At 38.8% G+C, this 23,254-nt stretch overlaps 2 protein-coding genes and 1 long non-coding RNA gene across 3 annotated transcripts; 1 reads left to right on the forward strand and 2 right to left on the reverse strand.

Moving 5' to 3' along the window:
* Positions 1-5,216: 5,216 nt before the first annotated feature.
* On the reverse strand, positions 5,217-13,225 carry stx7l (syntaxin 7-like). Its single transcript, XM_032542218.1, has 10 exons — positions 13,009-13,225; positions 10,856-10,949; positions 10,676-10,745; positions 10,261-10,351; positions 9,980-10,117; positions 8,412-8,458; positions 8,188-8,278; positions 7,999-8,071; positions 6,979-7,061; positions 5,217-6,518 (listed from the first exon to the last, which is right to left on the reverse strand). The coding sequence occupies exons 2-10, from the start codon at positions 10,938-10,940 to the stop codon at positions 6,423-6,425; spliced, it is 774 nt and encodes a 257-aa protein (XP_032398109.1). The 5' UTR covers positions 10,941-10,949; positions 13,009-13,225; the 3' UTR covers positions 5,217-6,422.
* Positions 13,226-18,066: 4,841 nt separating this feature from the next.
* leg1.1 (liver-enriched gene 1, tandem duplicate 1) lies at positions 18,067-20,757 on the forward strand. The gene is made up of 8 exons (XM_032542217.1): positions 18,067-18,413; positions 18,621-18,707; positions 18,779-18,852; positions 18,947-19,051; positions 19,196-19,314; positions 19,854-19,995; positions 20,104-20,200; positions 20,300-20,757. The coding sequence occupies exons 1-8, from the start codon at positions 18,116-18,118 to the stop codon at positions 20,449-20,451; spliced, it is 1,074 nt and encodes a 357-aa protein (XP_032398108.1). The 5' UTR covers positions 18,067-18,115; the 3' UTR covers positions 20,452-20,757.
* A 1,021-nt stretch (positions 20,758-21,778) lies between these two features.
* On the reverse strand, positions 21,779-23,248 carry LOC116705808 (uncharacterized). Its single transcript, XR_004336049.1, has 2 exons — positions 22,486-23,248; positions 21,779-22,239 (listed from the first exon to the last, which is right to left on the reverse strand). It is a non-coding gene; the product is annotated as an uncharacterized LOC116705808 (long non-coding RNA).
* Between the last annotated feature and the right edge of the window lie 6 nt (positions 23,249-23,254).

Below are 23,254 nucleotides of genomic sequence, written 5' to 3' on the forward strand. Positions count from 1 at the left end.
ACACAAATCATCCTCCAATATCAGCTTCCACATACAACCCGCAAAGTTTATAAGGTCAGCATTTAAACCACAAGGCACAAGTAGCTATAGGAACTAGTTGGAGACAGTAAACACACTATGGGGCAACTGAGATTGGAGCAAGGGTGTTTTTATACTCTGGTACCCGACCGGTCTTATGATGATATAGTGGTATTCCTGTAATCCAGAGATGTGGAACACATAGGCCTGTGGAACATTTACGGTAATAGCTCAACAAACTGCAGGCTAGGAGACAGAACAAGAGCTAGAATCACTACAGATATATGACAACAGCCACGACTGACTCCACCTGGACAATTACATTTTAAACTGCGGCTTTGGGTAGTGGAAAGTCAAAAGCAGCAAGACATTCATTGTAGTCTTTAAGATGTTTGAAGATGACTTAAACCTATCTCAAAACGTTATTTCTGGCCACTTGGGGACAATACATTAACACAATGTTGGCATATCATTACAAAGTTCTCTTTCTCTCACCCCCAACCGGTCCAGGCAGATGACGCCCACCCTGAGCCATGGTACTACTCGAGGTTTCTGCGTCCTAAAAGTAAGTTTTTCCTTGCCTCTGTCGCCTAGTGCTTTATCTTGGTGGGAATTGTTGGGTGTCTGTAAATAACGGTGTACGGTCTTAGACCTGCTCTTTTATGAAAAGCGCAATGAGATAACTGTTGTTAAAAACTGAATTGAATTGCTGTCCAATTTCAAAGATGCAGTATCTGCGCTCACTTGATATTAGTTATTTATTTATTATTCAGTGCAGAGGGAATACAAAGTTCTGCACAGGTGTACTGAGGGTTTCTTGGGTGTGCAAGCTAGGAATTTTGACATTAAAATGGCAAGTGAGTGCAGCAGTTTCCTCTCAGCGTGGGGCATCCTTTCACATACCTAAGAGCTACTTCCTCTTCAGAAAAACATCAATATTTACCAGAATACACAGAAGCCTCTAAATAAAAAATAAAAAAACTCCTTGCCCACAAGCATGTTTTTTGGTTCTAGTGCCAGTTGTCATCCTACCAGTGCCAGTTCTACCACATCCTTATTTATGACTTTTTTTCTCAAAATGTTCGATTCAGAGAGAGTACACATGATCTGGACTCCAAAGTAAAGTTTACATTCCTGGGCTGCTGGGACGAATGCTGCCCTCTGGGGCTCTGGACCTGAGGATTACAAGTCATGGATCATGGATGGAGACTGGGACGCTCGGTAACAGCTAAGTTTTAAAGATATAAACAACACAGGCTCATTTACACAGATTGTAATGGTTTAACTTTGTGTGGCATTGATCAGATCTGACGACTTGAGGAGGAAAATGCATTAATAGCTAATTGTGTTTATTATAAGCGCGAGTGATCATTTTGAGTCACTTTGTCTCATGGAAACAATGACTCTGGAGTGACTGTTAAAAAGGCAAAATATATTAAATGAACAGCAATGCAATCTCAATTTGAATTGAGAAAAGGTTTTTGTTCTAAATGAAGCCTGCTTTAATATTGATATGGTCAGCCGAGTATTCGGCAAGCCAACAAAATGGGCTCAATTTAATCGACCCACAATCAAAAGGTTTGTAGTTTAGATTGTGCTCTAGAGCACTGAAATTATGTCATGATTGTCCTGAAAGAGAGCTGACATCCTGTGGGCTTTAGCTAGCCCTAAAAATAGGGAGGATACAGCACTCAAGATGTGCTGCAATGGAGAGGAAAGCAGACAGGAGGAGAAATGAGAGTAGAGTAGGGTAGGAGGAGGAGAGGAGAGGATTCAGGGCAAGCTTATTGTTAACACAATTTCAGCTGAAAAAATAATGTACTACTCCATAGCTATTACTGCTCCATCTGATGATAATTATTTCTTAGCAGACAGGGATTCATTGTTTCACTCAAGGACACTTGAGCATGATGGCTGCCGGAGGGCTTGTAACTGAGCAGCCACTGTGAATGATAGTCCAGACTTTGATCTAAGCTAATTAACATGGATTGGACCAGAAACATCTCACTTGGGAGAGATCAAAGCCCTAACTGGCTGTGATAAAAGTCGAAAGGAGTTTAGTACCGCTTGGTTTTATTCTATTACTCAATACTATGAGATGAATTATTCTAAAAACACATTTACCCGTTGCATTTGTGTACAACTATAAACAGTGGGCAATGACAGTATACCGTGTGGCTATTATATAATTGTATCCACAATAATACCGATACACAGTTATAGCATTAGATAGTGGTACTCATGAGTGTTATGGTAAACAGTCCAGCACTGCCACCTGTTGGCAGCAAGTGCACATTTCAGAATTACATTGCTTGGATCTGTGTACAAATATCTTCACATAAAAAATCACTCACATTTGTGAATCCATATATAATCAACTGAAATACCATTACAATTTACAATACACTATTTCATTATGTCAAATATATTTCTCTTTACTTAATGAAAGACTTCTGTCTCTTCCACTATGTGAATTGTTTAGTTTGTATGAACCCTATTAGCCTCTGCCAATGTGGGTGCTAGTCTTTCTGGGGTGTAAAATACACACAAATGACATGAAATAAAAAGGAAAAACAAAAGTAGTTAAAAATAAAAATGAATTGGTACATACACCTGTGTATACACCTGTGTGTACACCTGTGTTTGTACCAATGTACCCGTGTATGTACCAATGCCCCAGACAGTTCCATATTTAGAAGAGACTTTCAGCTTACCAACGGAAAGGAAAACTTATTTCCTCAGTTCTTTTCTCTAATGACGCACCTTAAAGACAGTGAGCTAGTGAGTTACTTATCCAATGTGTATGCGTCACAGCAGAGTGAAACTCCTCCAGTGCGTGTAACTTCTGCCATTATGTGTGATTTTCTACATCAGCAGGCGAAAACACCCTCTGTGCCTGAGACACATAAATGGGAGGAGACAAATAAACAGGTAATTTCCATGTACAAGTTCAGAAATGATGCATGTCTGGTAGAATCCCACCTTTATTGCTGTTTGCATTTTTCTTAACCCTCATGTTGTCCTCGGGTCAAATTGACCCGTTTTCATACATCATCGTTCTTTTTCACTGCCCAATTATAATTACCCCACGTAACATGATTGATTCCACACAATGCTCTTTAGAAAGAACATATCTCTACTTTCATTGATTTTGGGGTGTCTTATTCAATTTTATAGCATTTGTAAAAGAAAATTGAAGTGGTTTTGAAATAGTATTGATTAAAAGTTGCCATATTCCAGTCTATTATTATCCAACATACATTGCTTTACTTTTAGTCTAAATAATTCCTAATTTCTGCTTTTCTAACTCAAACATTAGGTATAAGTTCCTATAAATGAGGTTTATTGACCAGAAATTCCAAAAATAACTGTAAAACTAAAGTTAATAAGTTAGTGTTACGTAATGTTGAAAACATAAAAAAGTGACACACATTTAAATAAGCGTAAAAAGTGTTGAAAAAAGGAACAAAAACATAAGAAAAAGTTAAAAACATTGATGAAAAGCATCAACAAAGGTGATGGTTTTCAATTTTGACGGGAAGGGTTTAATGAGGCATTGAAAAACAACCTAATAATTGTGCCTATCCACCTCAAACCAAACCCCTCTATGTTTCCCTTGCAGTAACTTTGCACCAGGTCAGACTTTCCTCATCCTCCTCAGCTGTGACATTTCTGTAGGAAAATCCTGCTCAGCTCTTTACAGCACACTGCTACTTTCAGTGTGTGTAATCATCCCAAAATACTCCCTGTCCTACTGACGCCCCAGCTCAACCTGTTCTCTGCTCGAGTTGTGTATTTACAACATTGTGTCCAAATCCTCCACATCTCTGCCAAGGAAACTTTGGCCTTCTGCGTCACAGCAGTCTTGTTACTTCCACATCCCAATCCAACTCCGACACCGTCTGTTCTGACATATACAAGCTAACTCCTGTCTGTTCCTTGATCTCATCCTCTCATGGCTGCTTTTTAGGGTAAACAAGGAGATGGCATACAGTATAATGTTGTTTTTTTTTAACTCTTTCAGACTAGATTTAATGTATACGGAAAAGGATTAGGGCCACTGGTGAAAAATGTATGTGAGTTCTGACTTTTTTCTCAGATCCCTAAAATTAAAGTCAGAATTCTGACTTTAATCTTTATTCTCAGAATTCTGGGATTAAAGATTAAAGTCAGAATTCTGACTTTATTCTCAGATTTTTTACTATATTCAGAATTCTAAGAATGAAGTCAGAACTCACATACATTTTTCACCAGTGGCCCTAATCCTCTTCCGTAAATGTATGAGTAGCTACCACAGGCATTTTTTAATATTAAAAATGTGGGTTGTGACATGTTTATGCAATTGACACCTTGTCATGTTTGGCTAACCCCTAACAGTTAATGAGGCGTTGACTCAGCTGCACTTAGCTTTTGATAAGGTGTAATCTTAGCCTTGAGAATGTAGACTGTTCTTTCATTTGCACAATGCTGAGTTAATGCTGTTCTCAAGAAACAGGAATACACTCTTGCATCACTTGACATTATGTGTGGTGCAACAAGTTCAGCTACTACACCATATGTCCTTTCCTATATCTTTTCCTATAGTTGTTCAAATATCGGGGCCTAAAAACATTATTTTAACCTTTAGGGAAATTCAAATAGGCACACATTTTTTTCCAGCATCACCCACGATATTCTGTCCTATACTGGTAGATTCTGAGTTATAATGAAGCAGTTAAGCTGAATTACTTGATCAAGGGTAGGGGGATGGTTAAGGCTGGTGAGGGTGGGAGGATTAATTACTTATTCATCTTACCTATTGTCTTATCCAAATTCTTGACAAAAGGTCAGGTAATGACATTCAATCTTTGTTTTTTGGAGTTACTTGCACCTAAATAAATAAGCACCTAATGATATGTAAAGCTACCTATCAACTTACTGTCTCTCATTTATTTAACATTGAAGTAAAACTAACTACTGACCTAACAGTCCGTTTCTCCATTGTTGGTGACAATTATGCTATTTGGTACTAGAGGAACACAAAAGCATAGTCTCAACCTAAGGAGCAATATGGGGGATTATTTAAATGAAAGCAAACATGTAACATATTTCTACTGCACAATACTCAACTGACTTCTTTTGCGACCTTTGTGTTGAAAAAAAACACAAATAGCTTCAAGTGGTGATTCACAATTTAATTTAAGAATAATAAAAAGGTACAGGTTCAGTACTGTCAGGTAATTTATTCAGCCCATGGTAGGCAGCCAGTTCTCAATAATGAAAATATACATGTGATCCTAATTTTACATATGTCAACTAGTTAGGAGTTTTTGGTTTCAATTACTTTACTTTGGGTTGTGGTTTCTTCATATTTAGAAGACGGTTACTGTGTTGTCAATCACAGAGAAATAATGATAACTGACTGCCGGTACTTTCCTGTGAGTAAAGCCCTGACACAGGTGTTTTCACTTAGACTGGCTGATTAGACCTCTCCTGCGGACCACGAGTGATTGACGTAACTGTGGTCCACCTTCAACGCGTAACAAGGTCTAATCAGCCAGAAAATTGAAAACACCTGTGTGGTGTGCGGTGTCTTTAAAAGGAGCATACCAAAGTACAGTTAAACAAACCATAAAACACAACTCAAACTATTACATTTTGCATTTTAAAAAAAAATGAAATAAAAAAAAATCTTCTTCAACCTATTTGGAATAGATGGCTGACAGTGGAGAGTAACATAAGGTCCAAAATCACAAGATTTAGTATGGATTTATCAAAATTTAAACTACATGAATTTGAATAGAAGGAGCCATTCATTTTAATTAATTACAACTTAAATACAGGAGATGCATTGCGACAAGCTGAATACAGTTTGGCTTCATTGTGTTATGGACCAAGGCTGACTTTAGTTTACTCTCAAATGTACAGAGTGCACTTGATGGTTTACTTGTCCATATCTGACCTGATAACAGAAAGCAGCTGCAGTAATATAACTGATCTGAAGGTTAATTCCCCCTTACCTGCCTACAGCAACTTGCTGCTTCATTGCACCCAGAAGCAGTGTCTGTAATGTATCTGATTGAACATTCAGCAGAGGTGTAGCTAACATGGCTGCACCTGCCCTGTGTTACAATCATACCTAAATCAAATTAAATTAAAGTTGATTATAACAAAACAACCAGCTCTAGTTTTGTTTTCACAGTGAAGGAGTGTGTTGTTCTGTCAATGATGACATCTTTAAAAAATAATCAAGTCAAAGAAAGACAGACAGTCCCCTTGCCCCCCCCCCCCCCCCCCCCAGTGAGGGTAGGGGGTAAGAAAAGGAGGAGGAAGAGGAAAGGAAGGCTTTTGCTTATTCCTTTGTCCAGGCTGATGACTGAACAGGCGAAGTGGAAGAGGGGAAGAAGAAGAAGAAGAAGAAGCCCTCAGTTTTTCACTGCACCCCAGATGATAAGTCCAATAATAACAGCAACTACAGCCAACAATATCATCAGGATGCATATCTTCTTCCGGGAGCTCCGCTGGAGAGAGGGAGGGAGAAGCACAAAGCGGTTGCTTGTGTATTAAATACTTATGAGATATAATCTGGAAATTAATGGAGAGATGGATTTTTTTTTTTTTACTCAGAAAGTGACTCACAACCACAGCATGAATCAGATCCCCTTGCGACTCAGCTTTTTCTTTACTTTTCTCCTTTAATTCTCTTTATCTACATCTTTTTTTTCCTTTATCTACATGTTATTTACCAAAGTAAACTGAATAAGAACTTGGTTACACAAGGGAGTTCTTGTGCAGGGGTGGAGGAGTCATACTATATGCACACATACTGTTGCCTCAAAGACCCCTAGAACAATGGCTTTCGCTTAGATTTCAAAATGTGTCCACTAGTTACAAGCTAACATTTAGACTTTTGGATGCCTCTCCTCTCATGTGTTTTTCCTCAATTTTGTTTATCATCCTCTCTGTCCCATCGAGTTTTACCTGGTAGTCTGCAGCCCGTGCCAGCTGCTGTGTGGCGCTCTGGACATTCACATCTGCATTCTCCACATTGGCTTCTATACTGTCTGCAGAACACACAGGAAACACACACATTTTACATGCAGCTGGTGGGAGGAAGGGGGAGCCCATGTGGCAAAAATTCCCAAGTCTCTAAATAAGTAGACAGGTCAGTACAGAAGATCATTTAGACAAGGCCATATTCTTCATTTATATTATTTACTTACAAATTATTGTCCATGCTTTTTCATACTGCAATTTTACTTTGTTTTGGAGTGTACACACATATTTAACCCTTATGGTCACCCTTATGTGACCCGTTTTCCTATATCAATGTTCTTATTAATTACCCCAAATAACATGATTGATTCCACACAACGCTTTTTAGCAAGTAAAAATCTCTACTTTCATTAATCTGGAGTGTGAATTTTATAGCAATTGAAAAAAAGATTGAAGTGGTTTTGAAATAGTATTGGGTACAAGTTGACATATTCCACTCTGTGTTTGTCCATCAACACACATTCCTTTAATTTTAGTCTAAATAATTTTTAATTTCTACTTTTCTAACTTAAACATTAGGTATAATTTCCAATAAATGAGGTTTATTGACCATAAATTCCAAAAATAGTTGTACATATAATAACATAGCGTTAAACATTGAAAAAAACATCAAAAGTGTTGAAAAAAGGGATAAATGTAAGAAAAAGTTAAAAACATTGATAAAAAGCATCAACAAAAGTGTTGATTTTCAATTTTGACGGGAAGACAACACACGGGTTAACAAAATGAATTCCATGAACCATTGTGCCTCCTGTCCTACATTAGTGCTATTCTCAATAAATGTTTTGCTATAAATATTTTATTACACTGAATAAAGCTACAGTGTGTGAGACTGCTGAACCAGCCCACACTCCTGTTGTCATTACGTAAAACTGTTTCAGTTGTACGTTGTTACATTATTACAGGAACAGGCAAGAAACCTAAAAGAAGGTGATAAAAGCTCACCTATCATGTCTCCCTGCTCATGGACCATCATCCCCAGGTCCTTGAAGATGTCATTGATATCTGTGATGTCCGACTGAATCGAGCAACATAAAGAGAGGATGGTTGGTGTGAAAAGGGAAACACAGAGCTGATGACATACTGGACACATTAGTGGCCATGCTGGTATTATCATTTGATTCTTATTTTTACCTCCAACTGCCTGATGGACGACTCTCTCTCCTGGATCAGCCTCAAGTCTTCTTCAGTGATGGCCTCAGTCTGAGTCTGCACCTGAGAATCACTGCAGGGAAAAATGTAGATGATGGAAGAATACTACAACTACTACTACTACTACTACTACTAATAATAATAATAATAATAATAATAATAACAACAACAACAGAAAGTATAATGATCATAAATAGTGGACCTACCCAAGGAAATTAGGCACATTTCCAAAGCTGTCATCAGGGTGTCCTCCCTGGTAAAGACAATTAAGAGGTTTAAATAAGTGCTTATGTGCTTGTTATTGCAAATTTACTTTATATTACTGTGATTGTGGGTACAGCAATAATTTATTATGTACAAGGTGCTATAAAACCTACAGTGCCCATGTGCATAATACCTTATTAAATATAATTTGATTTGAAGTATAAAAAGAACAGTAGTCGAAAATGTATGCATGGCGACATAGAGCAAATAAAACCTGTACTTTAGCATTTAGCTCCCCTAGCTGAGATATGTTCCTTACCAAGCATTTAAAGAAGTAAAATATCGTTCCTGCTTATCAGCCTAAACACAGCCGATGCAGAGTTGCCACGCAAGAATGCTCTCCCGAGGGAGTCGGTGTCCAAGACAGTCGCATTTATGTGGCACCATAATGTGAGAGCTACTGTACTTGCTATGAAGCATTTCTCAATTCAAACAAATATGGATACACAACTTAAGCAGAGAAACCAACAATGATATAAAAGGCAGGCTCAGCAGCACATTAGCTGAAATAGTTAATACTGTTACAGACTACAATTGTCATTGATCTAAGAGCCATAAGAGGGCAGTGTGTGACGGTAGAAACTCCAAAAGAATTAAGACAAAGATTACAAATACAGATGTATACTTTTGTATATACTGTACATTTTAATTACGTAATACTGTATGCAACAGTAACAATTAACAATTAATATAAAAATATAGCACAGTAAAAAGGTTTATCAATCCTACTCTATTTGTAGGTGGAGTTGTTATTTCTTGTCTGCCTTTTGTTCACATGGAAGCGTGTCCGATGAAAACCTTGAAGGTCGAAGCATTCCATTGTTCCATTTTTTTTAGGAATCTTACAATATTCAGTGTGAAGACTGCATCTCCTTTTACTTGTATGCATCTGTACCCAAATGAGGTTGGACGGTAACACTATCTACCCTATTACTTTTCCCTTAATATGTCTGTTTACACCTATCAAGCAGTTGATGATATTAAACGGTAGCCAGGAAAAGACACTTTTAACTAGGGCTGGGTATTGTTAAAAAAAAATGTCATTACCAGTACTGATAGGCAACCAATACCGTGATTTTGATACTGGTTCCTAAACAATACTTTTTTCAGTACCCATTTTATGAAACAAAAATAAATTACAACACTACAGTAATCTTTTTTTATTCATTTTTGAGCCCCATCTCTGAGCGTAACAGTTTTTCCTGCCTGCCTCTGTGGCGTTTAACGTTAGACAGCCAATCACCAGCATTATTAGCTCTTGGTAGAAGCATGCTGCATGCTTATTGGCTCACTGATGCTGATGAGATTTACTCCTTAGGTATTGAAATTGGGTATTGAATGACGAGGCATTTTTCAGTACCCTGCCCTACTTTTGACTAAAAAATGTGGATGATGATCATTAATCACTGGCAGATGGATTATTGGTCACTCACTAATATTATTATTTAACCAGCTTTTCACTGGTCTACACGCTGACCTTATGAGCTTGCAGGCACATCAGGTAACTCACCGAAACCCTGGAGCTGGCTCGGACTCTGGCCACAAACTCTCTCTCTTGGTTGGCCGCCTGCCGCTGGGTCTTTTGGAAGCTGTTCAGGGCAGCGGAGAAGTCATTCACCAGACGCTCTTTTTGTATCTTCCTCTGCCGCTAAATACATGATATACAAATGTTAACTGAAAGGCTACAAAACATAGAAGCTTGGGAAACATGACAGTGTGGAAAACCGGTTTTAACAGTAGGGGAATTGTGACTTTGAACAATAGTTAAGGAAGAAGTTAAAGGTTCAGCACCTGATCTGGGCCAACAGGAAGTGCACTGAATGCCTTGATCAGTCTGTCAGTCTCCTTCGCTAGCTGGTTGCCTTGCTGTTGTTTCTGTTGCCTGGTGACCAAAGTCAAATATATTTTTATTTTGTTGAATGGAAAAAAAGAAGTAATCACAGGACCCTAAATTCAGTAGGAATGATACACAGTTTGTCTGAAAAAACAGCAACACATTCACGGTTGTGTGCGATGCTGCCAATATCCACGTTAGGCTTTTATTAAATTAAAAATTCACTATTAGTATCGACCCAATGGGATGCGTTATGATGGATCCCTTTCAGACAGGTGTGCTTCACAGGTTTAACCGTTTCTCCATCTGCATTTGTATTAAGATGTTTACTGTAATGGACCAATTATGAAATTCTGTTCCCCCATAACTCACAGCGTCTGTTGTAGCTGGCCGCTGTTCTGCTCTGTCCCCAGCAGAGACACTGCCCTCTGCAGCTCCGAGGCTGGTGAGGAAGAAAAGAGTGCACACATTGTTTATCTGTGGTGAAGTATCTCCATGCGTCTACCATGATGTGTGTGTGTGTGTGTGTGTGTGTGTGTGTGTGTGTATTACTCAGCAGCGTCAGCTTCTGGATGTTGGAACTGATATTGTGAACCAAAGCACTGGGCTCCTCTGGAGACCCAGCCTGGTAGGCCATGATGGAGAGCTGCGAGGACACACAGCAACACAGACTGTCACTTCATTCAAGAGTGAGTGAGACAGAAATGACATTACCATAGTAACTGCAGTTATTTCAACATGGTGACTGATGTGAAAAAAAACCTTTGGACATCCGGGCTGACATGCAAACAAACATTACAAATGTACACACATTACACAAGGCATAATTTTAAAACACCTCACTTCAAAAACTGGGACGTTCTTCCACACTAAACTCAGAACACTATTACTTAATTGACCCAACTTTATAAACGGTTTTCACTGTCACGTTAAAACTATTTTCCAAAACAGCGAATCCCAAACAAGGTTACTTCAGCAGGTGCAATGGGGGAAATGGAAAGACTGCGGAGTACCCTAACTGGGAAAATAAATGAAATTATGATTTAATTTAAAAAATGTGTCCAGAAATTACTACAAATTGGTGTGACCTGATGTATTCATATATGTCACACAGCAACACGTAAGCTACCAGCTAATAGGATAGGTCAATAGGATATAATTGGCTAAAGCTATTAGATTAACTGTTGAAATAATTAGCTAGGCTACTTTTAAGTGGATAAACAGTTGGAATAATTAGCTCAACTTTGACGTTATTAATATTGTCATCAAGTGGAAATTAGTGGTGCAGCAAGGCATGCATACAAGACAGTTAGAAACACGGCACATCTAAAGGAAGAGATCCACATGAAGTGGGACATTGAATAAAGTAATGCCTGGATAAATGGTTGAATGCTCCTGACACTATACAAATGTAAACTTGACCAAATTAACATTGAAACATTAACATATCATTCATATGAGAAATGATTAACCAAAGCACATCCACATTTACTTAAAATCTATTTTAAAATATAAAAAGTTAACACATTTGGATGTAGGGCTGCACAATTAATTGCAATTTTAGCCAAATCGCAATATGGACTAGTGCAATATCTAAATTGCAGGCAGGGGGGCAATATTTGTTAAAGGCAAAATATGTGTCAAATCATTCTGAATGAAGTATTGTGGTGCCGCAGAGACGTCCCGGTCCACCAATCCTATCCTACAGACTATAAAAAAAAAAACACCTTTCTTTGGTACAGAATACAGATCCTCGCAAAAATTGCCCTCTAATCATTTGATTATTTTTTTTATTCTAAAATTTTTCAAAAAATGAGAAAAAATTATACAACAATGATAATGTCCACCTATATCGTGAATCATATCGCAATCACAATATCGGTCTAAATAATCACAATTTGATATTTTCCTCATATTGTGCAGCCCTATTTGAATGGTAGTATTACGGGTTCTTCATCTGACAGGGACTTGTGGAAAAAAGGCTGGGAACCACTTCTTAATAGTTTGTCAATTTCAAATGCAAAGTGTAATAGATTTCCTAATGGGGCATCTGCTCTCGTTTACTTTATATAAAGCCTATGTAACAGGGTTGGGTCAGGGATGTCAGCCCAGCCAAGCAGACTTCCTGTACTTTTGACTCAAGGACTGAAACCATGGCCGGGTATGCAAATCCCAATCTGTTCTGAAACTGTCAAACAGAGGCTATCAGCCCGTATTGTTATGAGCCAAGGTACGATGGTTTTTACTTAGGCAAATTTAAAAACACTGAATCTTGACTTCCACTTTAATGAAACGTGTCGCACCCTCCCTGTCTGCCCGTGTGTGTGTGTATGTGTGTGTTTGTCCCTTTACTAACACAGCCTAGGCAGCAAGAAAAATGCGGAAATCATAGGAGAAAGAAGACAAGACGAGGAGTGCATAAATGATCACTACTAAGCCACGTATTGCCATCCAAGTTGTTATTATATGAACTTTATTCCTCTGTTGGACCCGACATGCAGCGGGTGCAGAAGTCATTAAGTTAGAAACAAGTCGCAGCACAATTTGAAGATTTTTCTCTCTCGTTTTCCGGACAACAAATTACTTTTAATTTCTTAGCTTTTGAAGATGAAACGGCAACATTATTTAGTGTTGATCGCTCTAATCCATCAGTGTTGTCAGTCCTTCCTGTATGTTCAGCTCAGTTATATAAGTTTAGACTTTACCTTTCTTGTGACTTGCAGCAGCAGCACCAGTGTGTTTCCTGATTCTCTGCCCCTCCCCCGTCACATGATGTCTGGAGCAGAGGAGGCAAAAATCACTGGTAGAGATTACTTTATGACAAAGGAAGGGCTATCTAGCAAAATCAGCAATTATGAAAATACATGTAATTGCCACATGTGTCGTTATGAATGTTGACACTGCATATTCCTAATTAATAAATGGAATCAGCTTGTCAGCTGTTTCAGTACAAGTGAAAAAAGGTTATTTTAGTGTTACTTTTTTGCATTCCTCCACCTAAAATGTGGAGTCATATGAGTGTCATGGGGGCAATAGCACACAGAACATTTTCTAGCATGTAGGCAGCTTATGTTGCACTGCTTCATGTTTTCTCAATTGTGAGAGCACCCTGGAACGCCCTTATTCATCATTCTCCACTGGAAGGACACCCTAAAGGGGACTTTATTACATTTCTTTTTTTTTTTTTTTACTGGAAGGGCATTTCATCCTGATTTCACCACTGGAAGGGCACCCTAGAGCGCAGTTCATCATGTTTTCTCTACTGGAGGGTAGGCCTATTCCTCACATGTCCTCGCATTTTCAGTAGCCAACAGGAACGACACCCTAGAGGGAACTACATTAATGTGTTTGCACATGGCCCACCAGAGAGGGAACTTTATCATATTTTATCTACCAACCCCAATTCCAATGAAGTTGGGACATTGGGTAAAATGTAAATAAAAACAGAATACAATGATTTGCAAATCCTTTTCAACCTATATTCAACTGACTACACTACAAAGACAAGCTACTCCATGTTTGTAAGCTGATAAACTTTATTGTTTTTTTGTTGTTGCAAAAAGTCATTTAGAATTTGATGCATGCAACGTGTTCCAAAAAATCTGGGACAGGGGCAACAAAGCAACAAATGCATTGTGGAAACAAGTTCTGTGGACCGATGAGCAGAGGTGGGTAGAGTAGCCAAAAATTGTACTCAAGTAAAAGTACTGTTACTTTAGAATAATATGACTCAAGTAAAAGTAAAAGTAGTCATACAAATAATTACTTGAGTAAGAGTAAAAAAAGTGCTTGATGAAAAAACTACTCAAGTAGTGAGCAACTGTTGAGTAATCAATCAGACCGACAAAGATACAAAATAATCACATTTAGGCAAATTATAGTTCATCCAATCATAAAATAAATTAAATTATTTATTAATTACAAAATAGCTTATTTGAGAGACTGTCACATCAAATTAGGATGGATACTGCATGTGTAAAAATACTTTATGTGACCTAAAAGACAAACCTCCACCTCTCCACAGCAGAAACTAAAACTACCGCTACGTTTCTCGCTGTTTCCACTTTTCCTAAAGGTAACATGCTTTCACTATGAGGGGCGGGGGGGGGGGGGGGGGTCCTCCTGGTTTGCGTTGCTTGGCGACGTTTTGCTTCTGACGTCTTTGCTAAGAATGTAAAGCTAACCTGTCGCGCTGCTGAAACGAGTATGGTCACGACTGAAACACGACTTGTGATTGGTTAAGCACAGTCACGTGGTAGAGCCTTCAGCGGAAGACTCTCTCTGTCAAATAAAACATTAAAATGAGACGTACGCTGGGGTTAAAAACAATGAAGCGTAGTAACGAGTAACGAGCTCATTGTAGCCTGATGTAGGGAGTAAGAGTACAGTTTCTTCTTCACTAATCTACTCAAGTAAAGTAAAATATAGTGATTTAAAACTACCTAAAGTAAAAAATTTCAAAAACTTACTCAAGTAAATGTAACGGAGTAAATGTAACTCGTTACTACCCACCTCTGCCGATGAGGTTAAAATAGAACTTTTTGGCCCGAATGTGCAATGGTACGTTTGGAGAAGAAAGAGCACAGAATTTAATGAAAAGAACCTCTGTCCAACGGTTAAGAATGGGGGTGATTAATCATGCTTTGGGGTTGTATTGCAGCCAGTGGCACAGGGAACATTTCACAAGTAGAAGGAAAAATGGATTTAATACACTTTCAGCAAATTTTGGATGCTAACTTGATGCCATCTGTGAAAAAGCTGAAGTTAAAGAGAGGATGGCTTCTACAAATGGATAATGATCCTAAACACACCTCAAAATCCACGGTGGATTACATCAAGAGGCTTAAACTGAAGGTTTTGCCATGGCCTTCACAATCTCCTGACCTCAGCATAATTGAAAATCTATGGATAGACATTAAAAGAGCAGTGCGTGACAGACAGCCCAGAAATCTCAAAGAACTGGAAGACTTTTGGAAGGAAGAATGGGCGAAGACACCTCAAACAAGAATTAAAGACTCTTGGCTGGCTACAAGAAGCGTTTCCAGGCTGTTATACTTGCCAAAGGGAGCAGTACAAGGTATAAACTCTGCAGGGTGCCCAAACTTTTGCAGACGCAATTTTTTTGTTTTCTGTTGATTTTAAAGCATAAATGATGGAAATTAAATCTAACTTTTTGTGACATATTATACAAAGGTCCAATCTGTCATTTGATGCCTTTTAGAGATTTTTCCATCTTTTCTTGGCTTCTTTATGCACATTAATACAAATTTTTTACCTGGGGTTCCCAAACTTTTGAGCCCCACTGTAGGTTACTTGGTCACAACTGGGTATAACAGGAGCCTCCCCAAAAGGCTCAGTTGTTGACAAGCAACGATAAGGTGAGATTCCGCACTTTGTGAACAACTGCGTGAGCAAATAGTCCAACAGTTTAAGAACATTTCTTACCCTAACCCTTACAAACAATTAAAAGGAATTTAGGGATTACATTATCTACAGTCCATAACATATTCAAAAGATTCAGATAATCTGGAGAAATCTCTGCATGTAAGTGGCAAGGCCAAAACCAACAGTGACTGCCCATGACCTTCGATCCCTCAGGCGGCAGTGCATTAAAAACCGATCATTGTGTAGAGGATATTACCACATGGGCTCAGGAACACTTCAGAAAACCATTGTCGGTGAACACAGTTTGTCGCTACATCTACAAGTGCGAGTTAAAACTCTACCATGCAAAGCAAAAGCCAGTTTTTGGAAATCATGGATGTCATGTCCTCTTTGCTAAAAAGTAAAGGAACATCCAGATTGTTATCAGTGCAAAGTTCAAAATTAAGAAAACATCTTCATTCATTTGTGCAGCAAACACATGTGCAGCATCCAGCAACTGCGCTACATATACACAAAACACCACCAAATACACAAACAAGATGCAAATAAAAAAACGCTGAAAAAAGAAAAGCACGCAAACCCCGAAAAAAGAAGCAGTGCACAAAGAAAAACAACTTCATTCATTTGACAACACATGCGCAGCATTCAGCAAACGCGCTGCATACACACACAACACAACCAAATGCATGCACACGATGCAAATAAAAAACGATGCAAAAATAAAAACACACAAACCACGAAAACAAATGCAACAAAAAAACGCTGCATCCAGATTACACAACGGAAGTTCTTCAGGCCTCCAGAGGGGCAGCTAAGTGGAACAGCTGGATTTTTGACCCCATGGAACGAGAAAGAGAGAGTGCGAGCACGTGAGAGGTTTGTTTGGAAATGGGACCAAAAGGGAAGATAGCGGCGACATAACAAGGTTAATATTCATCTTAACATTTGGCCGCAAACAAACCTCTCATCTACTCGCTCTCTTTCTTTTGTTCCGTGGGGTCAAAAATCCAGCTGTTCCCCTTAGCTGCCCCCTCTAGAGGCCTGGAGAACTTCCGTTGTGTAATCTGGATGCAGCGTTGTTTTATTGCATTTGTTTTTGTGTGCTTTTCATTTTGCATCGTTTTTTATTTGCATCGTGTTTAGGTATTTGGTTGTGTGTATATCTATATATCTATATGTATATGTGTTGTCAAATTAATGAAGTTGTTTTCTTAATTTGCTTGTGTTTTGTCTATTTTGCATGTGTTTTCTGAAGTTGCAGGGCGTTTGCCCCTGTCGGCCACTGTAGTAAAGACACCTGAAAGGTACATCCAGGAAACGGGAAAGATTTCCACCTACAAAGCTTCAACAGTTAGTGCGCTCAGTTTCCGAACGGTTATTGAGTGTTGTTACAAGGAAAGGTGATGTAACACAGTAGTAAACACGCCCCTGTCCCAGCTTTTTTAGAATGCGTTGCAGGCATCAAATTCAAAGGGAGTGAACGTTTGCAAAAAAACAATGAAGTTCATCAGTTTGAATATATAACTTGTCTTTGTTGTGTATCCATTTGAACATAGGTTAAAAAGGATTTGCAAAACATTGTAGACTGTTTTCATTTACGTTTTACACAACGTCCCAACTTCTATGTGCAGTAGAGGCATCCAAGATGGCACTTCTGCTGTGGGCCATCAAGAACAGAGTCTACCAGTGAATGCAACATAGGGATGTGATTGTGAGTTAGGTGTCCTTGTCCTGCCATGACGTTCCAGAACAACAGGGGGGACAGATCCTGTGTTCTCGTTTTTTGTTGTTTGTGTGCCTCTCTCAGTGATTGTTGGCAAACAGCATGGCGGTCAGTCAGATCCACTGTTGACCAACAGGACATAGCTCTTATCTTGTTGTCAGTCAACAGAACAGGTCTCTGGGTTTCTGTGCAGATTCAAGTGATCTGGCCAAAGGTCAAATGACAATTATTTTGTACTAATAAATTAAATCATGGATATTTTTAAGTTTTTTTTTTAATTTTGAGACAGAAAATGTAAGCCAAATGGCATAGCAAAGCAATATTAAACACTGCATCACATGGATCAATGTGAATAGAAAAAGTTATAAAGTTGTAAATGTGAATCCAATGTGCCATTGATAGAGCGTTCAGCTCAACTTGTTAGTTGATTGGTTCAGATGTGAAAACAATTGTCAATTGTCAGTGATCATTGATCATGGTAATCTGCTTGCTGTGTTAAGAATGGGCATGATAGAAAGACTTTTTGATCTGAGTATTTGCATAGCATTGAACTCTACATTATCTAACCTGTCTGTCATTGAGGGTCCATTGAACCTGGTTAGTCCATGTAACATGTGGGTCAGCACATTTAGACTGAGTATATAAACTGTTTGTTTCTGTGACTATTGTGTCAGTCCAGAGGAAACCCACTAAGCTCCTCAGTCATGCTGCGTCCATTGTTCCTCAGCTTTCTCCTGGCATGTGCAGTGTCTCTTAGCAGCTCTGCCGTTTTTCTAGAAAATGGCATGCCCATTCTGTGGGCCCAAACTGCCGGACAAGTGACTGACCTGCCGACACAGAATGGCATCCTGACCCCCGACCCATGGAACTTCCTTCACCGCATGAGTCTTTACCGTCTGATGATAGCTGCAACAGACCCTTATATGGGATCAATGGGGACCAATGCCACAGACAGTCCGCTGTGGGGACTGCCACTGCAGTTTGGATGGATGCGGAACTCAGGTATAGGAAAAAAACAAATCTTTTTTTGAAAAAAATGTAATAGTCTGTTTCCTTCACCGTCTCACACATAAAATGAACACATAACCAACTTTTACTGTGAGTCCCAGAGTCGCTGAGTCCTAATCTGAGAGATCATAGTAACATAACACCACCAGCTACTAAAGAATCTACACACAAACTGATGCTGGTATTTACAATGTGTTGTAGGGCGTCTCGCTGACCCAACCGGTGCTACCACTTGCGGCCTGCAAACAGGAGATACTATGTGTGTTTCTACTCAGAGCTGGTGGGGCTGTAAGTATGACGCACAAACACACACACACACGTTGAAAACTAAAACACAAAACTTCTTCTGTCTTCTCCAGGTGTGACCTACTTTGTCTCTGTACTGCCCTTCCTGTCTGCTGTAAAGCAGGGCTTCATGGGAGCAGGAGTTCAGGTACTTGTACAGCTAGTCATCTCAAATTGAAGGTGAGACTATTGAAAACAAGACAAAGAGTCTACAGCTACACTATGCTATGCAATTCTATCAGGTTCAGATGCAGATACCTGAAGGTGTACAGGACTATTGCACCACATATGAAAGCTGTGCAGCTAGCTACCCCGATGCCATGTCTAAGTGGGATGCCTTTTTCCAGGTACATGAGTTACACACACACACACTCACACACACACACACACACACACACACACACACACACAAACACACCCAATACAGCAATCCACTCTAGTGAACACTGTTTTCATAGATTGATGATAATCTGTCCCCATGTGTGTTAAAGGGCCTCAAGGCTGCAGCTGAGTCTCCTCTCCCTGAAAATGAGAAGAAAGACTCTCTCCTTGGTCTCTTCTGGGCGGCTGAAATGGCTTCAACCTATGCCTCTGCTGCATGCAACTCAAGGTAATCTATCTATCTATCTATCTATCTATCTATCTATCTATCTATCTATCTATCTATCTATCTATCTATCTATCTATCTATCTAGCTAGCAAGCTAGCTAGCTAGCTATCGTTATGTGTCGTTAGTGTAATCCGTACAAAACATGAAAAGTAAAAAATACATTGTGGATACATTTACAAACTCATGGACACTCAAATAAAATGGTGAGCAGTATATAGCGTGCTAGGCCTATACATATATGCTAAAATAAGATAACACACTGTTTCTCCATTCGGGGCTTAGCACCGCCCAAGACATTTGTGAATGGTTTAAAGAAATACAAACAACCCAGAGCATGTTTTTTGCCTATCCCAGAATGATAAAACAGTGTAGACAGACTATAATCCAGCATTGAAATAGCACTGTGGAGATAAGTCTGGCTATGCAAGACTACTTCATATCTGACAGAGAGATATTAGAGTGGTATCATTTTTCGCATCTAACTCTTGGCAACAAAACGAATAAGCTGTATCCCACTCTTGTTCTCTCCTCTCCTTCAGGCAGAGCCACTACTCCTCTTCAGAGGTTTCATTTCAAAATAGCTGGCTGAACTCAGCTGAGTACGTCGCTGCTGCACACTTCCAATCCAATTTGCAAAATTCTGCATTGTTCATATCCCCTCTCCCAAGTCGTATTTTACAGGTACGTAACTAGAACTGCATACATTACACACATACACAATAGTCATTTCTAAACCACATTTTTTACAACTTGTGTATTTATCTAATTTTTGTTCTGTCTGTCATCTAGGTGAACGACAATGCGCCAAACATAGCTGATCTGAGTTCGGAGGAGAACCACACACTGTATGTCTTCTCCTGGATGGACAGTGTCAACAGTCTGCTTGGTAGGGCACACACACACACACAGACACACACACATAAACATATATTGTAGTAAAGCTTTTTATGTATTGAATTATTGAGCTGATCATGTCATCTACCAGGTGGGACACTGGTGCGTATGTGGAGAAGTGCCATGTGTTCAGTGAACACAAGAGAGAAAGGCAGACAGATGCTGGAGCAGCTCCTACTGGATCCCACCTTTGCCACACAAACTTTCCTCTCCATCATCACTGGAATGACTTCGAGCTGTTAAAACAAATTTAGTGACACAGACCAAATTACAGAGATAACAACTCTAATTGCAAAATTGTAGTCAATTTGTTTTACAGTAGGCAAACTTTTGTAGTATTCAGAGGGAGGGATGACTAAGAGAAGAGACTTGCAAAACAAAAAGACATAAGTGATATTTCTTTGAAAGTAAATGATGCCAATATTCAGAAAGTGTAGATCAACAGGAATTCCAGATTACAATTTAAAAGCGGGTAGACCTCTGTATGTCTCTGTTCTTGTCAGTCTTTAATGAGTATGCGTGGCCCAATAAAGTATCAACAAACCCTAACTTCACTGTCAATATTGTACTTTTTTTGAAGATTGGGTTTTGCACTTGATAATAATCCAAGAGTTATATAATATAGGTACACTACCGGTCAAAAGTTTGGGGTCACTTCGAAATTTCCATTGCACTCCATTATAGACAGAATACCAGTTGAGATCAGTTGCATTGCTTTTTTAACCAGCGCAGCAGTTTTCATATTACGTTATGTGCTTACATAATTGCAAAAGGGTTCTCCATGTTTCTCGGTTAGTTTTTTTAAAATAATATCAGATTAGTGAACAGAATGAGCCTTTGGAACATTGGATGAATGATTGCTGATAATATGCAATGTAGATATTGCATTAAAGATCAGCCCCCCACTCAGATCAGCTGGTATTCTGTCTATAATGGAGTGGAATGGAAATTTGTAAGTGGCCCCATACTTTTGACTGGTAGTGTATATAATTCAGACAGAGTCCAACCGGAGCTGTACGACAGTCCAAAAGCGCTTCCTAGTGGATATTTGATTGTAGTGCTAACCTATCACGAATTGTCAAAGGGCAAAGCACAAACCATGTAACATTTTCAGTAATGCGATGAAAAGGATATTTAAAATAAAATCTACAATACAATCAAATTAGATGTATTCTGAGAAAAATGTTAATAAAATATATGAAGGTTACACATACAGGTTGAGTAAGACTGCTTGTAGCCTCTTGTAATGTTTCTTCTGTATCCCTGGAGAGAACATCCGAGATGTTGCCAGACAAACTGATAGGCAGTCATATCTTTGGGAAGAACGGTGGCTTATCTGACTATTAGATTAAAATGGATTTATATCATACACAGCCATCTTGGCTAGCGTCATAAAAACACTCAATGTCTTTTTTCAGTTTGGATACACACAGCATTAGGGTTTCCTGGTAATGGATTATCGAAAGAACTCAGAAACACTCAAAATAGTATTCCTGTAAATATATTTAGCAAGATATGCGCTGAAGATGTGTGGAAAATTTGGTAGATGACATGCAAAGAAACAAGACTGATGGAAAAGTCTTTATTTCAACACAAAACATGACATTTACTTCAACAAAATACAACACACATGTTGAATCACTGTAGGTGGATGGCAAGAATGACATCCAAGACATTTTTAAAAGGAAGACACAAAGGGTCATTAAACCCGCCATGGAAAAACACAATAAAACCTTCTGCATATTATTAACATCATGTACTGTATGCTTGCTCATGATTGTCTGTGGAAAAGCAATATCAAATACAAACTCATAGTTAAAAAAAAATCACAAATGCAGATTGTGATATCCTGTGAAGGTTTGCACAGATGTGTACTTAACGCGCCTTTTCTGTTTAGTTTTGACATTCTTGGTGGTTCTTACTATTCATTATCAACCATGTTTTTAGAGCATTTAGATTAGTGCTAACAAAACATAAATTACATTGATGGAGCTTCGAAGATGTGACGTGAAACCAATTTAACTTTTCAACCTTAATCCCAACCGGTCGTCAGACACCGCCTCCCAAGAGCCTGGGTCTGACCGAGGTTTCTGCCTAAAAGGAAGTTTTTCCTCGCCACTGTCGCACTGTTGCTTGCTCTGGAGGAAAAAACTGGAACTGTTGGGTCCTTGTGGATTCTGGAGTGTGGTCTAGACCTGCTCTATCTGTGAAGTGTCTTGAGATAACTCTTGTTGTGATTTGATACTATAAATAAAATTGAATTGAATTGAATTGAACCTTACTCCTGTGGTAATACAAATCCAGAATGTCCAGAATATATTCTGGTTAACTGCATAAAAGAACTGTAATACAGTCTTCTATCTTGAATATAAACTGCGCCAGCTTCCAGACAGGACTCACCAGTAAATAGCCTACTGCTTCCTTAGGACATGTATATGATTCACCACACACTGCCTGTTCAAATGAGTCCTAGATCAGGGTTTGATAATACACACATTGCCCTGGTTAATTTACAGCAGTGGTTCCCAAACGGTAGGGTGGAGTCCTCTGGAGGGGCACAGAGGTATTGCAGGGAGCGAACATTACATGTGTGGAAAAATGTAAGGGGAAACCACAAAAGGTGAATAAACCAGCCTACTATTTTTGAAATATCCAACACATCAACTGTTATTGTAATAGGCATGAGGGACATTTGTCCACATGCTGAAGCGACGTACCGTAGCATGGGGCATGTGTAAGGACAATATTCTGTACCCAAAAAGTTGGAAGTACCTTTCTTAAAAACAAAAAAATAAACCCATGTAAGCATAAATATTGATAATCTTGATCTTGAGTTGAGAGTTACTGTAATACATTAGAACCTTTGTGTCTTTTGTGTGTCAGTTTAGACGATATATAATTTTCATTTTTAACAACACCAGAAATTAGTGAGACAATTCTAGAAAATGCACTTTGTGTTTATATTAATGTTAATTTCAATGTATTCAGCTCCTTTTGTTACTAGTTACTAGTATTGTTAGAAGTTGATAAAAATGGGTTTGGGTGG

This window comes from Etheostoma spectabile, chromosome 18, assembly GCF_008692095.1.
Source record: "Etheostoma spectabile isolate EspeVRDwgs_2016 chromosome 18, UIUC_Espe_1.0, whole genome shotgun sequence".
NCBI classification, from domain to species: Eukaryota; Metazoa; Chordata; class Actinopteri; order Perciformes; family Percidae; genus Etheostoma; species Etheostoma spectabile.

Excerpts from the sequence above, each read along its gene's own strand:
- stx7l (XM_032542218.1), bottom strand. The coding sequence starts at position 10,940 with ATGGCCTACCAGGCTGGGTCTCCAGAGGAGCCCAGTGCTTTGGTTCAC. Across the intron at positions 10,746-10,855 it reads CCAGAAGCTGACGCTGCTGA|CCTCGGAGCTGCAGAGGGCA; the intron begins GTAATACACACA and ends CTTCCTCACCAG. Across the intron at positions 8,459-9,979 it reads GAGCCAGCTCCAGGGTTTCG|GGAGGACACCCTGATGACAG; the intron begins GTGAGTTACCTG and ends TGTCTTTACCAG.
- leg1.1 (XM_032542217.1), top strand. The coding sequence starts at position 18,116 with ATGCTGCGTCCATTGTTCCTCAGCTTTCTCCTGGCATGTGCAGTGTCT. Across the intron at positions 19,052-19,195 it reads AGTGGGATGCCTTTTTCCAG|GGCCTCAAGGCTGCAGCTGA; the intron begins GTACATGAGTTA and ends TGTGTGTTAAAG. Across the intron at positions 19,315-19,853 it reads TCTGCTGCATGCAACTCAAG|GCAGAGCCACTACTCCTCTT; the intron begins GTAATCTATCTA and ends CCTCTCCTTCAG.